Source organism: Westerdykella ornata (genome assembly GCF_010094085.1).
Source record: "Westerdykella ornata strain CBS 379.55 unplaced genomic scaffold EI97scaffold_6, whole genome shotgun sequence".
NCBI classification, from domain to species: Eukaryota; Fungi; Ascomycota; class Dothideomycetes; order Pleosporales; family Sporormiaceae; genus Westerdykella; species Westerdykella ornata.
Genome location: NW_022986856.1, coordinates 782,246 through 802,262, shown reverse-complemented (window position 1 = coordinate 802,262; position 20,017 = coordinate 782,246). Strand labels below are relative to the sequence as shown.

Genomic DNA, 20,017 nt, shown 5'->3' with positions numbered 1-20,017 from the left:
GTTTCTTCTGTGAGGAACCGGATCGGACCACACGAGGCTAGGCTACCTACATCGCAGGCGGACGGACATCATCGCGTCATTCCCGTCGGTTCCACCATCTCAATCCTGCGCATCCATGATATCTGTCGCAAGCGGACCACAGGGCACACAGAGGCAATAGCGCAGGGTGGCTTACGTCCTCACTTTCGAGTGTATTGTGCACTCGCAGAAGTAGCACTTGGGGGGGCCGGATTGCTTACGGAGTAGTAGTGAGTCTGTAAGACATGAGACGTAAGACGCGCAATGAGGTTCTACGGAGTATAGACTAGCTGTCTGGTGTGTGTGGTGGGTTTCACGGTCAGCTCGGATTTTGCGTGTTTCGGGCCCGGTCTGTGGTGTGTTGTGCGACCAACCTCTCTGATATTATTGTCGGACTTTGAAGGATTTCCCGAAGGTGTTGGGACGAGGGGGCCGGGGAGGGGATGCTTGAAATCGTAATCGTGGATGTAGGTAAGATACGGGAAAGGAATGAAGGATTTCAACGTTCGGGATTAGGTAGTGGGCGACGGTAATTCCTTTTCCCGCCAAGCTTGTTATTTTCTACTGTACGGAGTATTTGAGTCCGTTTCCCGTTCGCTTTTGTGTTGCAGGTCCCCATTGATTGCGGACGTTTGCTCTCATTTGTGTTGCGGGAATTCTAGAATACCTACTCAAACTGTGATAGGCACTGCAGCAGGAAAAGCAAACGGAGGGTCAAGGAAGGTAGGGGAGGGGTATCTCCTTCCTAGCTGCTGGCTGGCTCGGATGGCTTCGGGCACGGTTTTGCAGTCATCGCAGTTTCCGATCCCACGTGTTAGTCCTGAAATGCAACAGCCTTGAGTTTCTAGAACTTCCTTATTGCAGGAGGACCGTTCTGCTTCAAGGACTTTCCTATCAGCGTTGTTGGTCGCAACATCGGACATTATTGTCTCGATATACTGTGTTACTCAGACCAGATGAACATGTCCGAAGGTGCGGTGTTGGTCACCAGTAGTAGACCAGTCCGTTTATGATAGTGCTTGCTTGCTTGCACAGTACAGTGAGAGGCTACGAAGTAAGTCCCCTAGGTTATCGGGTTTCTTTTTCTTTTTAGCTGTCTCGACTTTCGGGCAAGCTGCAGCTGTTACACAGAACGGGAGAAGTGTGGTCTCTCGGGTTGCGGAGGTGGAGGTTGGATATCGATTTACACGTGGGGGTGGCCGGACGGTCTCACATGTGCCCAACCCCACGCCAACATGCAATCATCCGACGTTCTTCGGCATCGAGACGATTGGCAGCCGATGCACATCGTCTTTGCTTTTTGAGCTTCGCCGTTTCTCAATTCAGGGTTGCTCGGCGGCGGCTTGAGCGGTGCGATCCGAAGCTGCCGCTGTGGCTTTGCCACGCATCCACCGGTAGGCGCCTCATGGCGTTGATCGAATATTAATGGACGAGGATTCACGAGGTGGAGGTGCTCCCTGTTCGCGTTCCCAGAATAGGTGCTGAGCGCCTGCCAAGAGATGGAACGGGGACGATTCCTGTTTCACACGTGGAAAAAAGGAAGAAAAGAAAAGAAAAAGAAAGAAAAGGGAAAGGGAAAGGGAAAGGGAAAGAAATGAGAAAAGGGAAAAGGTCCAACACGTTACGACACGAGAAGAGTGGTCCATCATCGCTAGGGAGTGGGCCTGAAACCATCATGGCTCAGCCCTTCTTGCAATTGACATCGGTAGTATCGTGTTTGCATATTTCGCCATACACCGAAGGAGAGTATACTTGCCACGCAGCCTTCCGCTTCGAGTGCGTGGAGAAGCAGTTCTTTCTTCTTTTCCCGTACTGGTAGGCCCGGAACAATGCTTTTTATTGACGTTGTTTTTTCGTTAACTCGGTGAGACAGTACGGAGTAGACGAGATGCGTATGCAACGATGCAATATGGATCCACTCACACCCGCTCAAGTAACGAGTAAGGGGATCTACGCTCTATCCCGGCCGCCTTCCGCAACCAATTAAAGCGGTGAAACTGAGGGTGCAACACAGTGATTGGACTCTACTATGTAGGGGCGGCGAGGCCCGAATACCAAAGTCACCACGCCACTCTATGCAGGCATTATCGAAATGGGATCCGCGAAACAAGAGGCTGGTGGCGGTGCTGGGATTCAGAGACACGTTCGCTTAGACATTGGATATTTGGGGAAGGCGTGATGGGCGCGTTTTTGCCTTGGTGGGCGGGGGGGAAGGGATATTATTACGCCCTGTCATTCATCGACGTTGTTTGTTGTTTACCTGTTTAAGACTATCGCACCAGCTGCATCTGGAACGAGAAAAGGAAAACCGAATGACCCAAGGGGACTGTCTGTACTGGTAAGACGAGCTCGGCAAGATATCGTCATAGACGAGGTTAAGAACACGCCACTTTCAAGCGAGACACCTGAAACAGGAGCTGTTCTTTTTTCTTCTCGTTTTCGTTTCGAAATTGGTTTTTCTCGAAAATATGCGGGCAAGGCAGAGTCGTCACTATTACAACACAGCACGGTATGCAAGATGTTTTCTTTTTGGGAACGACGCAGGGAAAAGCAGGCAAGCAAGCAAGCAGGCAAGCAGGCAAGCAGGCAAGCAGGGACTGGTATCCGTAGATAACGTAAACCGGTCGTGTTGGGTTTCTTTAGAAGGGAGAGAAAAAGTATGGAGTACCACGATAGTGTAGCGTTCGGTAGATACCCCTGTCCGCATGCAATTGATAGGTAGGAGAAGCAACCTTTGCTGAGAGAATTGGACGGTGAGGCTTCTCTACGCCGTCCTGCAATGCCGAATGACATAAAGGCAGGCCCTGAAGATGCAGGACAAGGATATGTGTGTATCCTCTGTAGTAGATGATGTACCCACGCGGCGAAAATGCGGACACGACATACATCCGGGGCGCCGGTAGAGTGCTCGGTTAGGAAGTGGAACGATATTTAATATATGCAGCATGGCTGTCAACGAAAACTAGGGGTTCACGTACCTCCATTTTTGTATTTGCTTTTGCGATTTGCACGCCCTCCTGTACAGTGACTGCTGCCGTGGAACTAGGTAGGAGAATTATATAGACGCTGTGTCTGTGTTCAGCGTGCTCTGATGGCCACGTGGAGAGAATGTGCTCGACGCAAGGGAGAGGCTGGTTTTGTGTGACGGTAGGATATTGATGAATGCAGGACCTTGTACTTTTGGAGCCACCAAAACAGCCACCACCTCCAGTGTTTCTTTCTTCAACTCAAAGCAAAAAGACAAGACGCAATTGTAAATGATGCAGTAGTCGTTTTCGTCTTCGGACTTTCGCTCGCATTATTATTAGCCCCATCCCGACATCGCGATAACCCCAAAAACGCCCGATAAACACATGTCTCTCTCTACATCATTGATCAACGACATTCTTTTTTTCTTCTTTTTTCTTTTCCTTTCTTACCTCCGACCCTAGCACTACATCGCATATGCAGCACAGCGAAAAAGCAAAAAAAAAGGTCAGCGAGAATTGTCTTTTCTTTTCTCTCCTCCTACCATGTTCACACCAGATCCCGCGAAACCCGGATCCGAATAACAAGTACTATGGTATCCGTACTTCGCACAATGTCAACGTTGTGCGTGCCTCTGTACTTGCCGCATGCGTTCTTTCGGGATTTCGCTAGAGCTAGCCGAGTTGTAGTGTCTCTCTCTGCCTCTCTGTAAGTGGGGTTCATATACAGCACTACTGCGGCTTTGAACGCATAGAAAAGTATGTGATAGGCAGTTAGTACACACCCATAGTAACCCGAAAAAAAGGGCGCCTTAAAGTGGTTAGTCTCATACCCTACTACTAAGTACAGTGCATATGCATATGCGAGGTACCCCAGCCTTGAAGTGCGAAGATTTGGAAATAGTTACATGATTGCATGCGAGGCCTCCCTCACTGAGAAGACGTGCCTAGGATCTCTAGGAAGCAATCATGCTTCACTGTCAATCCCATCACACTGCATCAAAACCTCTGCATGGTTGGTTTTGCTAGCAGCAAGGTATGGGTGCCAGCCATGTCCTTGTCTCCGACCTTGACCTTGACCTTGACCTTGACCATCCATGGCTAGGTATATCCACAGCGAATGGAAAACCAGCGTGCACTTCTCTCCGGCAACTTGAGAAGCCAAGGGTAATCCTGAGGCGATGATCGGGATTGCAACGCGTCTAACGAATCCGTGTGGCTGGTGAATTGCCAAGAGGGGAGAAGTGAGTACACTGGTATTGCGAGTTCTGTCTGGTATGGATACGGAAAGTAATCATAACATCAAAGTCGGGTTAGAATGGTATGATTGCGCCTGTGGCTGGTGCCATTGCTCTCTGCGACGATGACGGCTTCGTGGAAGCGAAGCCTCTATCTATCCTGCATGCGTCCCGAGATCCGCTCGGTAGGTATATGTTCGAAAGCCTAATCCTCGTCGACATATTTCGTCCGGCCGCATGACGCGGTTTTAGACCACCATTGTCACGGCTCACGAATGTCGATACAGCGCCGAAGAGATACGGAGAAAGAGGGGGAAAGAGAGAGAGAGATAGGAATGGGGTATCTATTTGCATGTAACAGTACACTTCTTGCGATGCTAGTCTAACAACGGCTGACTCGCCTTCTGAATGTCAAACCATCAATCGTCGAATCGTCAGGTCCACACTGCACTACCATCGTCTGAATTCGTCAAAGACCTGCGCGAACTTGTCCGCTAGATCAGTGTTAGCACATCATGATCCAGTTCCCGCCTTCTCTCCTCATCAACACAGCTTGCGGTTAAACAAATGAAAAGGAGGAGAGAGAGAAACTAAAAGAGAAAAAGAAGTAGATCGAAAACGAGAACCTACCAAACCCCATGATATTCCCACAGTCCGAATGCTCCCTCTTCTCGTACGCCTTCGGCAACCACTCCCGGATCTTCGCCTCGCGACGTCCATGCGAGGGATGCGTGGTTAGGATCTCCGGCGTCCGCTCGCCGCGCGCGGCTTCCAGGCGGTCCATGCGGGCCCAGAGTTCGGCGGCGGCTTCGGGGCGGTAGCAGCCTTCTGCCATCATTACTGCGGGAGGTGGATGGTTAGTATGAGGGAGTGAGCGTGGGAAAGGTAAGCAATTACGCAATCCAATGAAGTCGGCTTCCTCCTGGAGTGGTGTTAGCAATCCAGAAACCTGTAACATGAGACATAAGGAGAATATACCTCTTGCTTTCTACTCCCCGGATACTCAAGGAAGAGGTTCATCAACGCGGTTCCCATCGTAAACGATACATCCACCATGTACAACAGCAGCACTCCCATGAGAATAAAGGGAGCCCGGCTCAGCTTCTCCCTGTCGCGCTCGCGTAAGTCGTAGCCCGTGGTTTCACTTTTCCCCTTCTTCAAGATATCAGGGGTCGAGGTACTCACGCCGTATGATGCGCAACCACGTGCGCAATCTCGTGCGCCATGACGGCAGCGATGCCGTCCTCGGTCCTGCACATTGGTAGTATCCCCGTGAAGAAGAAGACTTTGCCCCTGTATGCGCACATCAGCCTCCATGCTCCCAGATCAAAAGTATCCGTCCATCCACCGACGAGGCGCATGATAATTATGCCCCGGCCCACATGTAAGACTTCCCTCGCACTCACCCAGGAATCACAAAAGCATTCATCTCCGGGCTGTCAATGACATGCACCTCCCAATCCACATCCTGCAAGCCCCCGGCATCGCGAACGTACGGCAACAACCGATACAGCACCCTCCGCACCTGCTGCACGCGCGGATCCCACTCGGGCAGGAACCGTCCTCGGTACTCTTGCATAATCTCCTTCATCGTCTTCTGCGCAATGTAGGCTTCGAAACCGGGGCTGATGATGTTGAATCGGCGACGACCTGAGATCTGCGGGCGCGTTGGTTGTTAGCGTGGGCAAATGCTGGAGCGACCATTGCGCGCGGGACAGGAAGTTGGAACAGAACATACGGGAACTTCCTCAAGATTCCACAAGTAGATCCCGCCAGCTCCCAGACTTATCAACGTCGCATCTCGGAAGAATGTGGGACCCTGGATCCAGTTGGTGATGCGCTGGCCGGCATGCTGCCTGAAGTAGCGATATTGGGGACCGCGGTGCGGACCTCCGAATCTATACCAGCGGTGCTGGACTGTACGATGCAAAATCCGAGGCTGCCATTGGAAGGATCGGTCGAAGGCTTGGAGAGGCGTCTGCAATGGCCGCCAGCGGAACATATTTGACGGCTGGACGAGGGTGCGTTGGACGTGTACAAGTACATCGTGCTGGGGTCGCGCTATCGATCTGATCGGATGACGTTGAAAGCGGTGGCACGTGCATGACCACCTTTACCACCTGGGCACCTCGTAAATCTGCGCAGATTCGCTAACACCATACTGTGTAGAAGGAGAATCTACTGAAAAGGAATTTGTTTAACGGGCTTTCCTTGAGTCCATTTGAAGATAACTTCCTGAACCCCCTCCCACAACTTGCTAAAATCCATCCATATTCCAAATCCTAGACCGTCATTGGAAGTATCTTCGGAGAGAATGGCTTGCTTGTGCAGGCTCGTCAACTATAGTTACATCCGCGATATCCCATCACATTCGAAGAAGTGAAAAGACAGCTGCCAGTGAGGAGAACGCCTTCAAGATGCAATGCTGAAGGAAGGTATACGTGCATCGCATAGAGGCAAGGCATCTAGACGTCCACCAGGTCGGTGAAGTGGACACCGTCGGCAATCTCGCATGGATCCGGCGCGTACACGATAGTACATCGCTCCCAGTCCTCCTCCTCTGCCAACTGGCGCTTGAAACTCAGAGCATCATAGATGTTGGCAAATCGAAATTCGATGAAGTATCGCTAGATCATCGTCAGCCAGGGCTTCATCCGAATTCACCAAAGACACTTACACCATGCCCCGTTCTCCCACGCTTGATGATGTCGACCTTCCGCTTCTCCTTGCCAGTCCCCTCGGCGAGTTTCTCAAGTGCTTTGTCACCCCAGTCACTGTCAGCATCAAGAGCGCGGACGCAGCGAGTCACCTCCCCTTCAATGCACGCCTGCAAGTTGTCATTGACGGAATTGGGTCCAGGTTGACCATCCACAAGGACAATAGCCCCGGGCTTGCCTCCGGGAACTTCAACGCCGTTTTCCGTTGCGGCCAGGTAGTTTTGGCAGGCCTGTGCGGTCATGAATTTGACAAAGGCGAAGCTCTTGCCTGGTTCAGGCAGATTCAGAGACTCGATTCTTCCACCCCAAACCAAAGCTTGGAGTTGGTGGATGGTAGTGATGTCTCCCACACGCTTGAGACTCACGGTGCGGTTCCCGGCTCCTATTGACATTTGTCAGTTACAATTGGTGGTTGGAACAGGGAGCCACTCACCGTTGGCGCGCTTTGTCTGACTGGGCCATTTGGTCATGTTGTCCGCGGGATCGACTGAAGAAATGGAAACCTTCGAGCCGCCCAACATCGTGCCGTTACCCGGGGGAACAACGTTGGTGATCGCGTTCGACAGTCCAACAACTTCTTGGAGATCCTGAAGACGAAGGAACTTTTCATCCGCAAGCTGAGCACAAAAACGGACGAAGTTGCCCCCGCACTCTTGGAGGAGCTGTGCCACTCTCTCCGAAGAGATGGGGCTCCCAATGTTTTTTGTCAGCCCATTGATGTAGGTTTTGATGGCGTCTTCACATTTGGACTTCATGCTCAGCAAGGTGGCAAGCGCATACGTCCCAATTGGGGAAGCATATACGCCTCGCAACTTATCAGCTGCCGCCCAAATGACCTTGAGAGGCGCGTCATCCGGGAGAGGAAGCGATGAGAGCTTTTGGAGAGCCTCTAAACCTTGGAGGAAGTATTCCGACTCCAGCTTGCGGGATGGCAACGTATTCTTCAAACGGTGAGCATCACCTTGAGTCCTTGAGTCGGCGGAAGTGCTGCGGCCATTTGACGTGGGGCCGGTGAAATCTGCAGTTCCTTTGTTGCTCATGAGTTTATTGCCCACAAGCAGGTTTGTCGATTCAGATCCTGTGTTCTGGCGCTCGCCTGGCTTGTCCACGGCGAGCGTAGATTGGCGTGGCATCCCCTCCTTCATGCCAGACATGGTTGGCGTTGGCGATGGCGTCCCCGAAGGCTGTGCGGCATTGAGGCGCGCAAACTTGGTTGCCAGAGATTCAGAGATTTCTCTAGTTGATGATTCGAGAGGCTTGACGTCGTTGGAGAGTGGACGAGGTTTGTCTTGAACGGAGGATTGCGTAGCCTTGTGTATGGTGCCACTCCCCTCTGTCTTCGGTTGCATACGACGTTCTTGAGTGGGAGCTGGAGTGCCAATGGCATTACCAAGCGATCTTGCGTCGAAGATGCGTTAGAGAACTAGGATGTAAAACGTTATAGAGTGATTTCACTTACGGACTACCGTTGGCAGGGCTAAAGGCGGGCGGAGGCGGGCCTGCAGGGCGAACCATCCTGACGGCAGCTTTCTTGAGACTAATCTTGGGAGGCGCACCAGTTGGTTGCGAGGCGGGGTTGTTGTTAGTCTTAGCGTCCTGGCTACTGAAGCCTTTGCCGGGAGCGCCGCGAGAGGGATTCATGGCGTTTTCTGTGTGGCAAGAAGAGTAAGTAAGAGTCGCGTCTGTCGGCGATGTAAAGGCGCACCTGCAGAAGCTTGTTGTGTACTGAAAACAGATGCTGGAGTTGAGAGTGACGGGTTTGCGGGCGAAGGCGTGGGAAGTGAGATGGTGTTGGAGGAGTGCGGGTGAGTGCTCTTGCTTTGGTTGTTCGCGAGATCCACTGAGGCGGTGAAGTCAGTGGGCGGCCGCAAGAGAGAGGGATCGGTTTGCTCACCGACTTGGGCACTGGGTTGAATCACGGGAGCGGGAGGGCGTGGAGAAATGGAGAAGTTCTGGATACCGTGGATGCAGGAATCGAGGGCGGATTGATAAAGTTTTTGCTCGCTCGATCGCCGTACGGGGAGCTGTGAGGCGTTAGGCATACCGTACTTATAATCAGCCAAGACTTACAAGGAGAGATGCAAAGGTGAAGGTGGAATGTAGAAAGTGGAGGAAAGGGCAAAACATCAAACCTTTGGCATGTTATACTCTGGGACGAGCTAGCGTTCCGCAATCACGAATGTGGGAGCCGAGACCATAACTTTTTATTTCACAGTAGGAATCAGAAGGGTCAATGAGAGAGGAATACAGTGGATCGGGCGAGGGGATTGGAAAAGAGGCCCAGGATGTGCGAGTGCGAGTGGAGTTTTGCACCATCCGTTTGGCATCATGACTTTCCTAAATGGGAAGTGACGACAGAACAAGCGGGTACAGAACAAAGCTATGCACAAAAGCAAACGACTGTGAAGGAATCAACCAGATGAAAGGAAATAGACAGTAAAGATTGGAATTTTAGGAGCATATCCAGACGGTACACCCGCTATGTCCCGCGGAATCGTAACGGATCAGAAGCCGCCTGTATATGCACGCTGCGGCTTGAATATCAGCGTCATATTGCTGTTGTCTGAGCTAGTTCCATGCGAGCGCTCGATGTAATTCTCCTATTGTAATTCATATCTGCCTTTATTGACACTAACGGGCTGATGAGATGCTGTGTATAAGAAGTTTGCTTATTACATACACAGTACCTACGTAGATTACACAGTTGGTGGCTCGGCGGTCGGATATCGGTAATGCCGGCGCCACAAAAGTTGGTTTACCCAGAAGCGTTAGTCTAGTTTTTGCAGACCCATACTGTATTGAGAATAGTGTTCCCGAGATTCAGGTCCCAGGAACAGCAGGAACACGCCTTGGCCGGGGTGCTGCTTTGCTTCCTGCTGACTCACCTCGCAGTTTTCTCACTTTTGCGGATAGCCGGCCAGTCGTAAACGGGAAACCTTTCAGGAGACCAAGCCCGCGCGCCGCGTGTTCAACCATCCATCCCGCCGATCCCCGCTGACTTCTTCCAGGCCCAGAATCAGAAGAACCTTTGGAATAATAAAAGCCTACACGTGCCCTAGCATCCTTCTCGATGCCGTCTTTACGAACACACCCGCACGCGACTGTCCGACGTCCTCCATCGTCGCAAACCCCCCACCCTCCTCCTTGCATGCCCCGCATACCACACATCCCTCTGCCCTTGCCGCGGACCCGACTCAATGCCTGGCCCCTTTCGCCGCTCGCCTCGTGACTATGAGCTCCTCCCACAAGGCTCCTTCGACGACGGTGACTTTCACGAGCTAGAACCCACTCCCTCTCACTCCCAGTCCTCCTGGTACAGCCGCATATCGCATGCCCTCCCGAGGACGGTGAAGCGCATTTCGAGCCCCTCCACCTACACTCGCCGCAGAAAGAATGCCGCCCTAAGGCTTTGCCTCTGCTGGACCTTCTTCTGGTTTCCCTGTCTCTGCCTGACCCTAGTACTACTCGCCGGCATCTTCTTTCCTTCGTACACAAATCCTCCTCCGCACTACAAGGAGCTTCGACGAGCTGCCGTTTCGAGCTGGCAGCCCGGTCGTGCCAATCCCCGCAACGAGAAGATATTCATCGCCGCTTCTCTGTACGAGTCCCATGGCGAGTACACATCGGGGCCCTGGGGAGAGCAGGTGCTGGAGCTGGTGGATCTGCTAGGCCCTGGAAATGTCTATTTGAGCATCTACGAAGATAACCCGTCTCCCGCCACCAAAAAGTCGCTGCTTGACTTCAAGGCCAAAGTTACTTGTACGTCCCAACTCTACCGGCTCAAAATCCAGAACTGACCTAGCAAGGCAATGCGAGTATCGTCGCCGAAGACCTCGACATCAAGACCCTTCCCCGCGTCCGACTCCCCAACGGAGAGACACGCCTCAAGCGCATCGCCTTCCTGGCCGAAGTTCGAAACCGCGCCCTGGCCCCCATTGACAGCGTCGGCATCGCCTTCGACCGCGTCCTCTACATCAACGACGTGAACTTCAGCCCCATCGAAGCGGCCCAGCTCCTATTATCGACCAACGTCGACTCCACGGGCCGCGCCAGCTACGGAGCAGCATGCGCTGTCGACTTCATCAACCCGTTCAAGTTCTACGACCGCTTCGCAACCCGCGATCTGGACGGATACAGCATGGGCATCCCCTTCTACCCCTGGTTCACCAGCGCTGGAAGTGCCGCAAGCAGAAAGGACGTCCTCTCCGGCACCGACGCCGTCCGCGTCCGCAGCTGCTGGGGCGGTATGACGGCCTTTGAAGCGAAATGGTTCCAGAAACAAACCTCTCCCTCTGGCAAACCGTCGTCCTCTACCCTCACCCCACTCCGCTTCCGCTACGACAACGCCACCTTCTGGGAATCCTCCGAATGCTGCCTCATCCACGCAGACCTCACCTACCTCCGCACCGGCCAAGGCATGCCCCCGGACGACTCGGGCATCTACATGAACCCCTTCATCCGCGTGGCCTACGAACCGGCGACCCTCTCCTGGCTCGCTCTCACCCGCCGTCCCGAACGCCTCTACTCGCTCATCCACGACATGCTGAATCGCTGGGTCGGACTTCCCAGTCACAACGAGCGCATGCTCGAGGAGCCCGGGCAGACGTACACGGATACCATGTGGGAGTATGACGATCCCGCTCGGGCCTTCCGTCCGAATGCCACGGGCGACGACTTCAAGGGCCACTGGGCCAAGAAGCAGCATGTTGCGCTGCCCGGCGGCTTCTGCGGCTCCAGGATGTTGCTCGTCATCAACGAGACGCCCGAGCAGGGTGAAGGGAAGTGGGGGCGGATCGAGACGCCGCGGCCTCCAAAGGATACTTGATTTTTTTTTTTTTTTTTTTTTTTTTTTTTTTTTTGTTTTCCCTTTTTTTTTTTTTTTTTCTTTTTTTTTTTTTTTTTTTTCGGCTGTCCCTTTTTGGTTTTGCTTTGGCTTTTCTGTTCTGTCGTTTCAGGGATTGTACGTCTCGCGGGTTTCTTATGAGAGGGGCATGGCATAGCGATGGCGTTTTTCCTTTTCTCTGGACGGGTGATGATCGTTCGTTGGAGTTAGTTATCTGTGTTGGAATGGGTGGATGCATGGGTGGGGTGAAGGAATATATATATATATCCATGGATCCCCAGGGTTGGAAAGCTCCGTTTTTGAAGCAGGCGAATGTCTTTTCGCATCGGGCTGAGCGTTTCTAGCGATGATATCCCCCCTTGGTATATGATTCTTGCACATTGCTTCGTTTTGCAATGGATATGGCCATTGCTGCTGCTGTGGTGGACGTCGCCTACGGGCGGATTGAATGGATTCTGGATTTCTTCGTTTTCAGCCGTTCGAATATTCACCGATGAGGGCATAATCGGAGAGCATAGCATCTGGATAAATAATTGCCTCGTTGATTCATTGTATATGCATGCATGTACTGTTTAGATCCATGTACACCCACAGATTCGCGTTACCCTCCAGTTGCCATGATATCATCATCCATGCTATTCATCCTCGGACCCAACCCCCCGATCGCAAACAAACCGAGAAGTGCAATGCCGCTTCCCCCCAATCAGAATCGTATTCCCATCCCTAAATACAAATCGTCCTCAATTCCCAGATACAAACTACCAAAAAAGCTCATCCCCACTCCGTATATAGTCATCCATCCAAAGCAATCACGCAGTCAACGCACTACTCAACCCCAAAATCCCCATGCCCACAAACGCACTGAGGAAGCACACGCGCCGCGAATGCGTCAACTCGAGGCTCTCGCCGAACAGCTGCAGGCCGACCATGGCCATGACGCCCGCCGTGGCGGCGAACATGCACCCGTACGCCAGATCCTCGTGTCTCCTCATCCTCTCGTAGTCCTTGTCCCCACCGTCCTTGGGATCGCCTACCGACGGCGACGACGGCGCAAAATGGAACCACAAGGCTGCTACCCCCGCGCCCAGGGGCTGACTGACGCCGCCGAGGAGGGCGGACCAGAACATGGCGCGCCAGCGGGAGTGGATGGCGAGGTACAGGGGCAGGGCCATGGCGAAGCCCTCGGTGATGTTGTGGATGAAGAGGGCGAGGAAGATGGCGGCGCCGAGGGTCGGGTTGGCGTGGTTGGTTGCGTACGTGATGAAGCCTTCTGGGATCTTGTGGAGGGCGATGGCGCACGAGGTTTGGAGGCCGATGGAGAGGAAGGCGTTGGTTGGGACGTGGTGGTGGTGCTGGTGGTGGTGTTGGTGGTGCGGAGTGTTGTTGTTGTTGTGGCTGTGGACGGGGTGGGAGGGGAGGGAGGACGAGGAGGAGGAGGATTGTGCGCGGGTTACGAACGGGTCTGACGCGTGCTTTTGGAGGGTGCCATAGGTGAATGGCTGCGGGTGCCCGTTTATGTCTTGGGTGGGGAGTTCGGTCGAGCTCTCCATGGTGCTATGGCCGGATACGGCAGGTATGGAAGGGGAGAGGACATGATCCTCCTCGATATTCTCGAGAAGCGGTTGCCTTTCATGGGCTGTAACCAGCTTCTTCAACCCAGACGGCCTCGTCAGGGGTTTGTCACCCGGAACGCTGTTTCTTCGTGGTATGCGGGCTTGCACGTTCCTAAAGCAGTCCTGCCCGCAGGGGTCCGAGTACCCGTAGCATCGTCCGTTCTCGTCGCAGAATTCCTTGGACCCTGATACTAGGTGGCTCACTTTCGTAGAGATGGAGGCATGCAGCGACGGCCTCCTCAACAACTCGGACTGCGCTGCCTTCGGGTTGCCGTAGACTCGGGTTTGGCTTGCGACAAGCTCAACCGGCCTTCCATCTCGCGGCGTGTGGGCATCAGTTGCAACTGAGACACCATGTTCTTCGTCGCCTAGCTTCCCAGTCTCTTCATCCCCGTGATCGTGTGCGCAGTCAACGACGGAATGCGGGATATAATGATGCAAAATCCTCGAAAGGATGGAAATGGCGAAGGCTCCGAGCAGAAAACAAGCAACTAGCGTAAAAACGGCGACTCTTGGTGGCAAACCTCCATCTTCCAGGTATCTTCTCGATGAAGGGAGGATCTTATACAGTGCTGAGAATATCTACTCCACGGTCAGAAAGCGCAACTCACTTTCGATTAAAAAGGATGCCAAGAGCAAGAACATGAGCATGACTAACGGCGAGACACTAAACTCAAGTCGTACAGAAACGTCGTCGGAAAATATTGCGGTGCAATGTGAAACCATGCATCTGTACGTACCAAAACTCCAAAACTGAGACTAAATCCCGAACTCAGGAACAAGTTGCTGTCTTCCAGCTTCCAGTTCTTCTTCCCCGGAAACTGTCGAATGAGGATATCGATATATATCACCGATGCTGCGAATGGATCATGGTTAGCCAGGGCCAAGGTGTGCTCATCCGTTCGAGTCCTGCGTGGCGGTACGTACCACCTGCAACGCAAGCTGTACGAAAGTTAGTAACACCTCTTTAGCAGCTGAAGGCATCGCCAGTATATGTTCTTGACATACCTATACCACTAATAATGGCCAATATCCATCCCCGCTCATCGTTCCCCATCCCCAACCTCTCCATGGCGGCACAAAAGTAGACTGTCAACGCCACGATACAACAGGATCGCCCATATAAAAGAGACGTCGTTTCTTTGCGTCCACCAAGCCTTGAAGTGGTCAAGGTAGCTGTTGCACGTAGAGCTAATATCAGTAAAGAGCGTAACAAGAAGGTGAAGCGCGAAGAGGAATCATGGTGGAGCCGTGATCTGTGATTACCCTGATGGCCAGATGCAGGCGTGTGCTAACCAACGACGAGGGTCTGAGCGACTTTCACCGGCCTTGGCATAATTGCTTATGTCAGCATTCCACCCTTAAAACTTGTAGGGGCCCTTTTTCGCAGCAACAGTTCTATGAAGCTAACATATGTTCTTAAGTGGTGGAAAAGGACACAGAAGGACAATCAATCCACCCACGCACAGACATATACACGAATGCAATTCTGCTCTGGTATACCTACTGGCTATTACTATCCGAAGCCCTCATGCCCAAACCGCAGCTATGCCAGGCTTGCAGTATTCCCCATCTACTCGTCGACCTGAGGCTGGATATTCCGCACTTCGGCCTGTGCCTCCTCCCACGAGGCCTGGTTTCGCTTTGCCCAATGAATATGACACCGTGCAAACTCCATCTGGACTGACCGTTAGCAAAAAAGAGAAGAAATGCATCCAAGCGCCATACCATATATCTGCGCAGGTCGTTCTCCTTCTCCGTTTGGAATCTCCGTAAATCCTTCATGACAGCAGCACTTGCGTCCTTTGTGTCCTTCTCAGCCACTTGCAGGGCTTGCTCGAGCTAGTGAAGGATTAGTATGAACTCCTAGACGATTATACACCAGCACGTACATGCACAAGAGTTTCTCTGGTCTTTCCAATCTGGTCTCTCCTCGTCCTCTCCGGATCTACATCCGCCATACCCCGAAAAGCATGACTTATCGGCCCAAACAACTTGTTAGTCACAAAGTTTCCGCTCATGCTCTTCTTATGCGACGGCGACTGATCCGGGAGCCCTTGGGATGCCGACGGCGGTTGCTCTCCATGCGTCGGCGGGAAATCGGAATCGATCGAGGCCGTGTCCTCCTCCCGCCGTCTGTCATGCCCACTACTCCTCTGCGAGCTGTTGGACACTGAGCGTCCGCGCTGTGTGGCGCCGAAGCCGGCCTGAGAACTGCTCAGATGTTGTTCAAGCCTTCTGGCCTCAGCCTCACTCTGCTCGAGAGACTCGAGTAAGTTCCGCTTCTTTTCCAATTCGTCCCTGGTCATCTCCTCTTGTATGCGCTTCAATATCCGGTACCGAAGGACGCTGCGCACAACACCTGCGAATTGTGCGCTCTCGCGCATCGGTTCTGCGAAGCCCGCACTGAGATTCGAGGATAACTCCGCGGTCGCAATATATGTCGAGTCGACGGCCTGTCCAACCTTCTCGATTGCAGAAGCAAGTGATTGTGATTGCTCCGATAGCGAAAACGCGTTGAAGCGAGCACCTAATTCTGCCAGGTCATCACCCCAAGCAGTCAAGTGGGCCAATGTTCTGCGATTGACCTTCTCCATGCTGCCCTGCAGCAGAGTTTCCAGCTCCTTAGACGATGCTTCGAAATTAACGAAGTACGGATCTAACTCTTCTTCGGATAGATTCTTAGATTCGGGTGGGAAGCGACCGAAAACTTGTGGGCCTGGAGTTGTATGAGCGGCGGATGACGGGGTGGCAGCGTAGCCAGGCGGGGACGTGGGGGTACCGGAGGTTGACGTGGCGCTTGAGGTCTTCAGTTTGGCGGAGGACGACGGTACAGGCAGGTAGCTGTGAGCCTGCGTAGGACTGGCGGGGTTTAGTGGAGGGGCTTTGAGGATATTCTTGGGGATATTCGAGATTGGGGGACACTGGATGACTTCGTTCTAGTACAATCATAAGTATTCCGCTCAAGACAGATGTAGAGCTGCTGTGGCGTACCCAGCTAGCATTCGGGTCCAGGAATCTCCAGAAGACGCCGTCGTCCAAAACCTCCTTCATTCTCCTGCAGCGATTTAGGAACACGGCCAACATGCGCTTCCGGAGCTCGATGATGCCCGTGTCCTCCTTCGCCTTGGTAGGCTTTGCCGCGTAATCCGCCATCGTGTGCTTTTCCGGTATTGGGGGTATGATGAGGGTAGGATGCAGGGCCACTAGCCACTGCCGCAGCGAAGCAAACTCGGAATATCGTCGTCGTACCTCGAGGCCCTGTACCCCATATTTTAGCATCCAGACTAATCGTGGAGTTCAAAGCTCCATACTCCGGTATTTATCGTGTAGACAATATAGCTTCCCCCACCCTCCAGGTTCTTCCCCGCATAGGTGATCAGTATGGAAGAGCCAGGATTCTCGTATAGCCATTGCTCTACGCGGCTGTCGTAGCCACCTTTCTTGGGGATCACCGGTTCCTCAGTCTGAGTTTCCTCATTGTAGTTGACATCGCTCATGCCTGCTGTCGGGTAATGCGGAGATTGTCTGGTGGGCGAAGAGGATGCTACGGATGGCGGCGTTGCGGGGCGATATGGTACTGCAGTCATAATCATGTCAACCGGGAGAATTCATGGCAAGCCATAACTGGGAGGCTTACATGCGCCCGGGGAGCCGAGCCCAGGTACATCGGAGGCATTGGAGTCGTGACGGGCAAAGGAGCCGTATGGGTTGTTATCCTCGTCGTCCCACATGTTGATGCTACCGACAGGCGAATAATAAAGAAAGCGGTTACAGCGACTACGCTGGAGCGGTCACAGCTGCGGGAATGATGGTGGCGCGCGCAATTATAAGCAGAAGCAGGGCTGAGCCCTCGTGAAGTGGTGGGAAGCTGCTCCCAGCCATCAGATGCATGACGTTGGACAGGCGCAAGCTCGGGCCACCTCTGTCTTCGGCTTGCAATTGCACCCCTCATATGCATCATCTCTTCTTTCTTTACTCAAAGCTTCACCCTCATCTCCCAGGACAGCAAATCGTTACCAAGCTCAAATTGTACTCGGAAAGACTCGAGGTGCATGAGAAGGATCATTTCTGACATTTGTCTACAAAGAAACAGAGATCGCCTCTTGTCATTCTCCGTCTCCCAAAGCGACACGGGCAGGGCACAGTCACATTCACGCGTTGGTTTTCACCGGTCCTCCCAATCTCCGGAGTCACTGGATCCAACTGTGGAGATGAGAGTCGAAGGCGGTGATCCAGAGCTGCTTCCTGGAGGAGGTCTTGTCTTTGTCTTGTTTCTGTCCTCCCCAATTGTGACGGGCGCCGATTCCTTCCTAGCCTCTGGGGGCAAGCAGATGGAAACTCCTCGCAGAATTGCTGTCTGAAGAAGATAAAGCTATTATCAGTGATCATCCTTTGCACAAGCCAAAGGATACGGCATGGCTATCCTACATATCCAAACGAGGAGTCAAGAAGGAGCATTAGTCGGTGCTGGACGCCTTCCCATCCTATCCGCATTACTTCTCCACTTGCGTCGCTTTCCGCTCAGTCCCTCAATGTTTGGGTGCGTACCTATTTCCATACTGCCTACTCCCTTGACTCCGCATCGTCCTTGGTGGAGCTACCATCTCGTATGGCTGGTAGTGGAAGTTCTGAGGCAAAACAAGTGCGGCTCGTGGAGCTGCCCTGGGTATGTACGCGCGCGGTATTTGCTGTATTTCTTCATCGTCGTCATCTTCTGATGGCGCCGTCTCGGCATTCTGTGCCGCGGTTTGCTGCTCTATGGCTTCGAGTATCATAGGTGGGTATTCCTCAGCGATGTATATCAAGTCAACCCTGCGGGGTGATCTGGGCTGCGGTTCCTGCGCCGGTCTTGAAGAAGGTTCTGTCGGTGCCTCAGCCTCGAACGGTGTAGTTTGTTGGAACTCTTCTTCACCTTCCGGTATGTATCCTGGGAATCGAGTCATCGGTGGGCCCGGGTGCATGGCTGCTGGGGATGGGCGTTGGGGATGTTGTATTGGAGGCATTGGATCGGCATATGGCTGTTGAATTGGCTGGCCGTACATCGGAGACACCATGTTTCCCTGCATACGATACATCGTTTGGTTGTGAAATTGAGGCATTGTAGGAGCGTAGGCGTGTTCTGGGTTCGCCCTGGGTGTGTGCATCTGCTGAGGCATGGGAGGCGGTCTGCGATGAATATCCGGCTCATACGGTTCGCGCTCCTCCAACAGAGGGAGGTCACGTCGGTCATTGAGAGGTGAGCCTGGAAACGTATCGGACGATGTTGACATGGGACTAGGTGGCGAGCGGCCTCTGAAACTCCCCCTATTCCTTCTATCGCGCCGTCCAGAGCTCGACTGGGTCCGCTCCTCTCGCTCCTTTCGCTCAACCTCCCATTGCTCCTTTGTAGCCTTCGGTGAGACGTCCTTTTCATCTTTTTGCAGCGATCTAAGCGGTCCCAACTCTTTTTCCCCACCATAATCTTCGCGCTCGCAGCGCTCGCAACGTTCGCAACGCTGCTTGAACACGTGAAAGTGTAGAAAGTCAAGAAAGGTGTTCAGTTCGGTACATTGGCGCTTTAGGAATCGACGGGTCGAGGAAACGACGATCCAGAGAAGAGAGGCGCCGAAAACGCCCGCTAAGACTATGGCTACGGTGACTCCTGGATCGCCCATTTTCTGGAGAAGCACATATACGTGATGGGGCGGAAAGCGCTACAGTGATGAAGTACGCAGGTTTAGCTTTTGCAAGGCAGAACCTTGGTTTTTCATTTCTCCGTAATATGATATCTGGGGGCTCGGGGTTACTTGGTATATTGTTTGTCCAGAGATACCCCATCCAGCAAGCAAACCTGCCACCACATTGTGTAACACCTTATTCCTCTCTCCGATTACCGAAATAGTCCCCAAACAAGGCTGAAGGTCCGTCATGCGCACATCGAGGTCGGCTATACCCAGGATTTTGTCCAACCTATACCAGATCGAAGAGGAGGATCAGAGGCACTCCAGCCCGAAGCTTGACGAACTGTCGGATGGTTCACGTAAAGCTGTTGTCGTACGAGGGCCCTCTGCCAGTTGGTTAGTGTATTCCAGTCAAAACGAGACGAACATAACATTTTGTGCGACACAAGACCGTTCCGGTAGACCGATTTAAAACCAGCCGTAGACTTACCTACTGATCACAATCATACCGCGTCAAGCACGTGAAACATTGTCATCATTCCTACACACTTTCGTAAGCAAAGCAGTTCCTCTCTATCAATCACTTGTGTGGCCGCAGCCAATACACGTTCAAAACCGAGAGACATGCATGCGTATTATGTTGGGGCCGCAGACGAAGCCCCAGAAGGCTCCCCGTCCATCCTCCTAGCCATATGGGTTGCCAGGGCAGACTACGCCTGCCTTCTCATCCCCCGTTGAGCCAAGTACATAAAACCCAAAACCGCTGTTGCGACCAAGAGCACGAAAAGGAGAGATGATAGGACGAAAGTGCGGGCGAGGGCTGCGCTGAGTCTTGTCTCGATGTCGTGGCAGTCTCGATTCGTCAGGGGAAGTGGATGGATCATGTCGATTCTCCGGGGACTAGGTGGTAGAGTCGGATGATGGTGAGATTGAGGGTTTGGGAAGGAGAGGAGGTATGC

General features: G+C 52.9%; 8 protein-coding genes across 8 annotated transcripts; 2 read left to right on the top strand and 6 right to left on the bottom strand.

Annotated features, from left to right (window-relative positions):
- Positions 1 to 1,970: 1,970 nt before the first annotated feature.
- EI97DRAFT_280659 (uncharacterized protein) lies at positions 1,971 to 3,032 on the bottom strand. Its single transcript, XM_033794356.1, has one exon. It carries the CDS (start codon positions 2,809 to 2,811, stop codon positions 2,275 to 2,277), a length of 537 nt encoding a protein of 178 aa, XP_033655535.1. The 5' UTR covers positions 2,812 to 3,032; the 3' UTR covers positions 1,971 to 2,274.
- Positions 3,033 to 3,245: 213 nt separating this feature from the next.
- EI97DRAFT_493199 (uncharacterized protein) lies at positions 3,246 to 6,267 on the bottom strand (the record flags this gene model as incomplete). Its single annotated transcript, XM_033802354.1, has 7 exons — positions 5,961 to 6,267; positions 5,629 to 5,879; positions 5,408 to 5,515; positions 5,201 to 5,330; positions 5,120 to 5,144; positions 4,853 to 5,062; positions 3,246 to 3,304 (listed from the first exon to the last, which is right to left on the bottom strand). The coding sequence occupies exons 1-7, from the start codon at positions 6,222 to 6,224 to the stop codon at positions 3,246 to 3,248; spliced, it is 1,047 nt and encodes a 348-aa protein (XP_033655534.1). The 5' UTR covers positions 6,225 to 6,267.
- Positions 6,268 to 6,687: 420 nt separating this feature from the next.
- Positions 6,688 to 7,979, bottom strand: EI97DRAFT_374530 (uncharacterized protein; the record flags this gene model as incomplete). Its single annotated transcript, XM_033795459.1, has 3 exons — positions 6,688 to 6,849; positions 6,900 to 7,321; positions 7,373 to 7,979. The coding sequence occupies 3 exons, from the start codon at positions 7,977 to 7,979 to the stop codon at positions 6,688 to 6,690; spliced, it is 1,191 nt and encodes a 396-aa protein (XP_033655533.1).
- Positions 7,980 to 9,940: 1,961 nt separating this feature from the next.
- On the top strand, positions 9,941 to 11,798 carry EI97DRAFT_415842 (uncharacterized protein). Its single transcript, XM_033796873.1, has 2 exons — positions 9,941 to 10,698; positions 10,746 to 11,798. The coding sequence occupies exons 1-2, from the start codon at positions 10,137 to 10,139 to the stop codon at positions 11,762 to 11,764; spliced, it is 1,581 nt and encodes a 526-aa protein (XP_033655532.1). The 5' UTR covers positions 9,941 to 10,136; the 3' UTR covers positions 11,765 to 11,798.
- A 504-nt stretch (positions 11,799 to 12,302) lies between these two features.
- EI97DRAFT_432080 (uncharacterized protein) lies at positions 12,303 to 14,665 on the bottom strand. The gene is made up of 4 exons (XM_033798085.1): positions 14,404 to 14,665; positions 14,323 to 14,337; positions 14,136 to 14,251; positions 12,303 to 13,977 (listed from the first exon to the last, which is right to left on the bottom strand). Exons 1-4 carry the CDS (start codon positions 14,465 to 14,467, stop codon positions 12,592 to 12,594), a joined length of 1,581 nt encoding a protein of 526 aa, XP_033655531.1. The 5' UTR covers positions 14,468 to 14,665; the 3' UTR covers positions 12,303 to 12,591.
- A 221-nt stretch (positions 14,666 to 14,886) lies between these two features.
- EI97DRAFT_432079 (uncharacterized protein) lies at positions 14,887 to 17,251 on the bottom strand. The gene is made up of 6 exons (XM_033798084.1): positions 17,036 to 17,251; positions 16,710 to 16,975; positions 16,390 to 16,656; positions 15,288 to 16,334; positions 15,124 to 15,237; positions 14,887 to 15,073 (listed from the first exon to the last, which is right to left on the bottom strand). The coding sequence occupies exons 1-6, from the start codon at positions 17,127 to 17,129 to the stop codon at positions 14,969 to 14,971; spliced, it is 1,893 nt and encodes a 630-aa protein (XP_033655530.1). The 5' UTR covers positions 17,130 to 17,251; the 3' UTR covers positions 14,887 to 14,968.
- An 85-nt stretch (positions 17,252 to 17,336) lies between these two features.
- On the top strand, positions 17,337 to 17,843 carry EI97DRAFT_280320 (uncharacterized protein). Its single transcript, XM_033794351.1, has one exon. It carries the CDS (start codon positions 17,451 to 17,453, stop codon positions 17,757 to 17,759), a length of 309 nt encoding a protein of 102 aa, XP_033655529.1. The 5' UTR covers positions 17,337 to 17,450; the 3' UTR covers positions 17,760 to 17,843.
- EI97DRAFT_280327 (uncharacterized protein) lies at positions 17,844 to 19,230 on the bottom strand. Its single transcript, XM_033794352.1, has one exon. It carries the CDS (start codon positions 19,050 to 19,052, stop codon positions 17,928 to 17,930), a length of 1,125 nt encoding a protein of 374 aa, XP_033655528.1. The 5' UTR covers positions 19,053 to 19,230; the 3' UTR covers positions 17,844 to 17,927.
- Between the last annotated feature and the right edge of the window lie 787 nt (positions 19,231 to 20,017).

What these genes read in the sequence shown, in the direction of transcription:
- EI97DRAFT_280659 (XM_033794356.1), bottom strand. Translation starts at nt 2,811, where the DNA reads ATGTCATTCGGCATTGCAGGACGGCGTAGAGAAGCCTCACCGTCCAAT.
- EI97DRAFT_415842 (XM_033796873.1), top strand. Translation starts at nt 10,137, where the DNA reads ATGCCTGGCCCCTTTCGCCGCTCGCCTCGTGACTATGAGCTCCTCCCA. An exon ending in CTTCAAGGCCAAAGTTACTT is followed by an intron (nt 10,699 to 10,745) that starts GTACGTCCCAAC and finishes TGACCTAGCAAG; the next exon opens with GCAATGCGAGTATCGTCGCC.
- EI97DRAFT_280327 (XM_033794352.1), bottom strand. Translation starts at nt 19,052, where the DNA reads ATGGGCGATCCAGGAGTCACCGTAGCCATAGTCTTAGCGGGCGTTTTC.
- EI97DRAFT_280320 (XM_033794351.1), top strand. Translation starts at nt 17,451, where the DNA reads ATGAGAAGGATCATTTCTGACATTTGTCTACAAAGAAACAGAGATCGC.
- EI97DRAFT_432079 (XM_033798084.1), bottom strand. Translation starts at nt 17,129, where the DNA reads ATGTGGGACGACGAGGATAACAACCCATACGGCTCCTTTGCCCGTCAC. An exon ending in GCTCGGCTCCCCGGGCGCAT is followed by an intron (nt 16,976 to 17,035) that starts GTAAGCCTCCCA and finishes TTATGACTGCAG; the next exon opens with TACCATATCGCCCCGCAACG. An exon ending in ACGACCTGCGCAGATATATG is followed by an intron (nt 15,074 to 15,123) that starts GTATGGCGCTTG and finishes CGGTCAGTCCAG; the next exon opens with ATGGAGTTTGCACGGTGTCA.
- EI97DRAFT_432080 (XM_033798085.1), bottom strand. Translation starts at nt 14,467, where the DNA reads ATGGAGAGGTTGGGGATGGGGAACGATGAGCGGGGATGGATATTGGCC. An exon ending in GTCTCAGTTTTGGAGTTTTG is followed by an intron (nt 13,978 to 14,135) that starts GTACGTACAGAT and finishes ACCGTGGAGTAG; the next exon opens with ATATTCTCAGCACTGTATAA.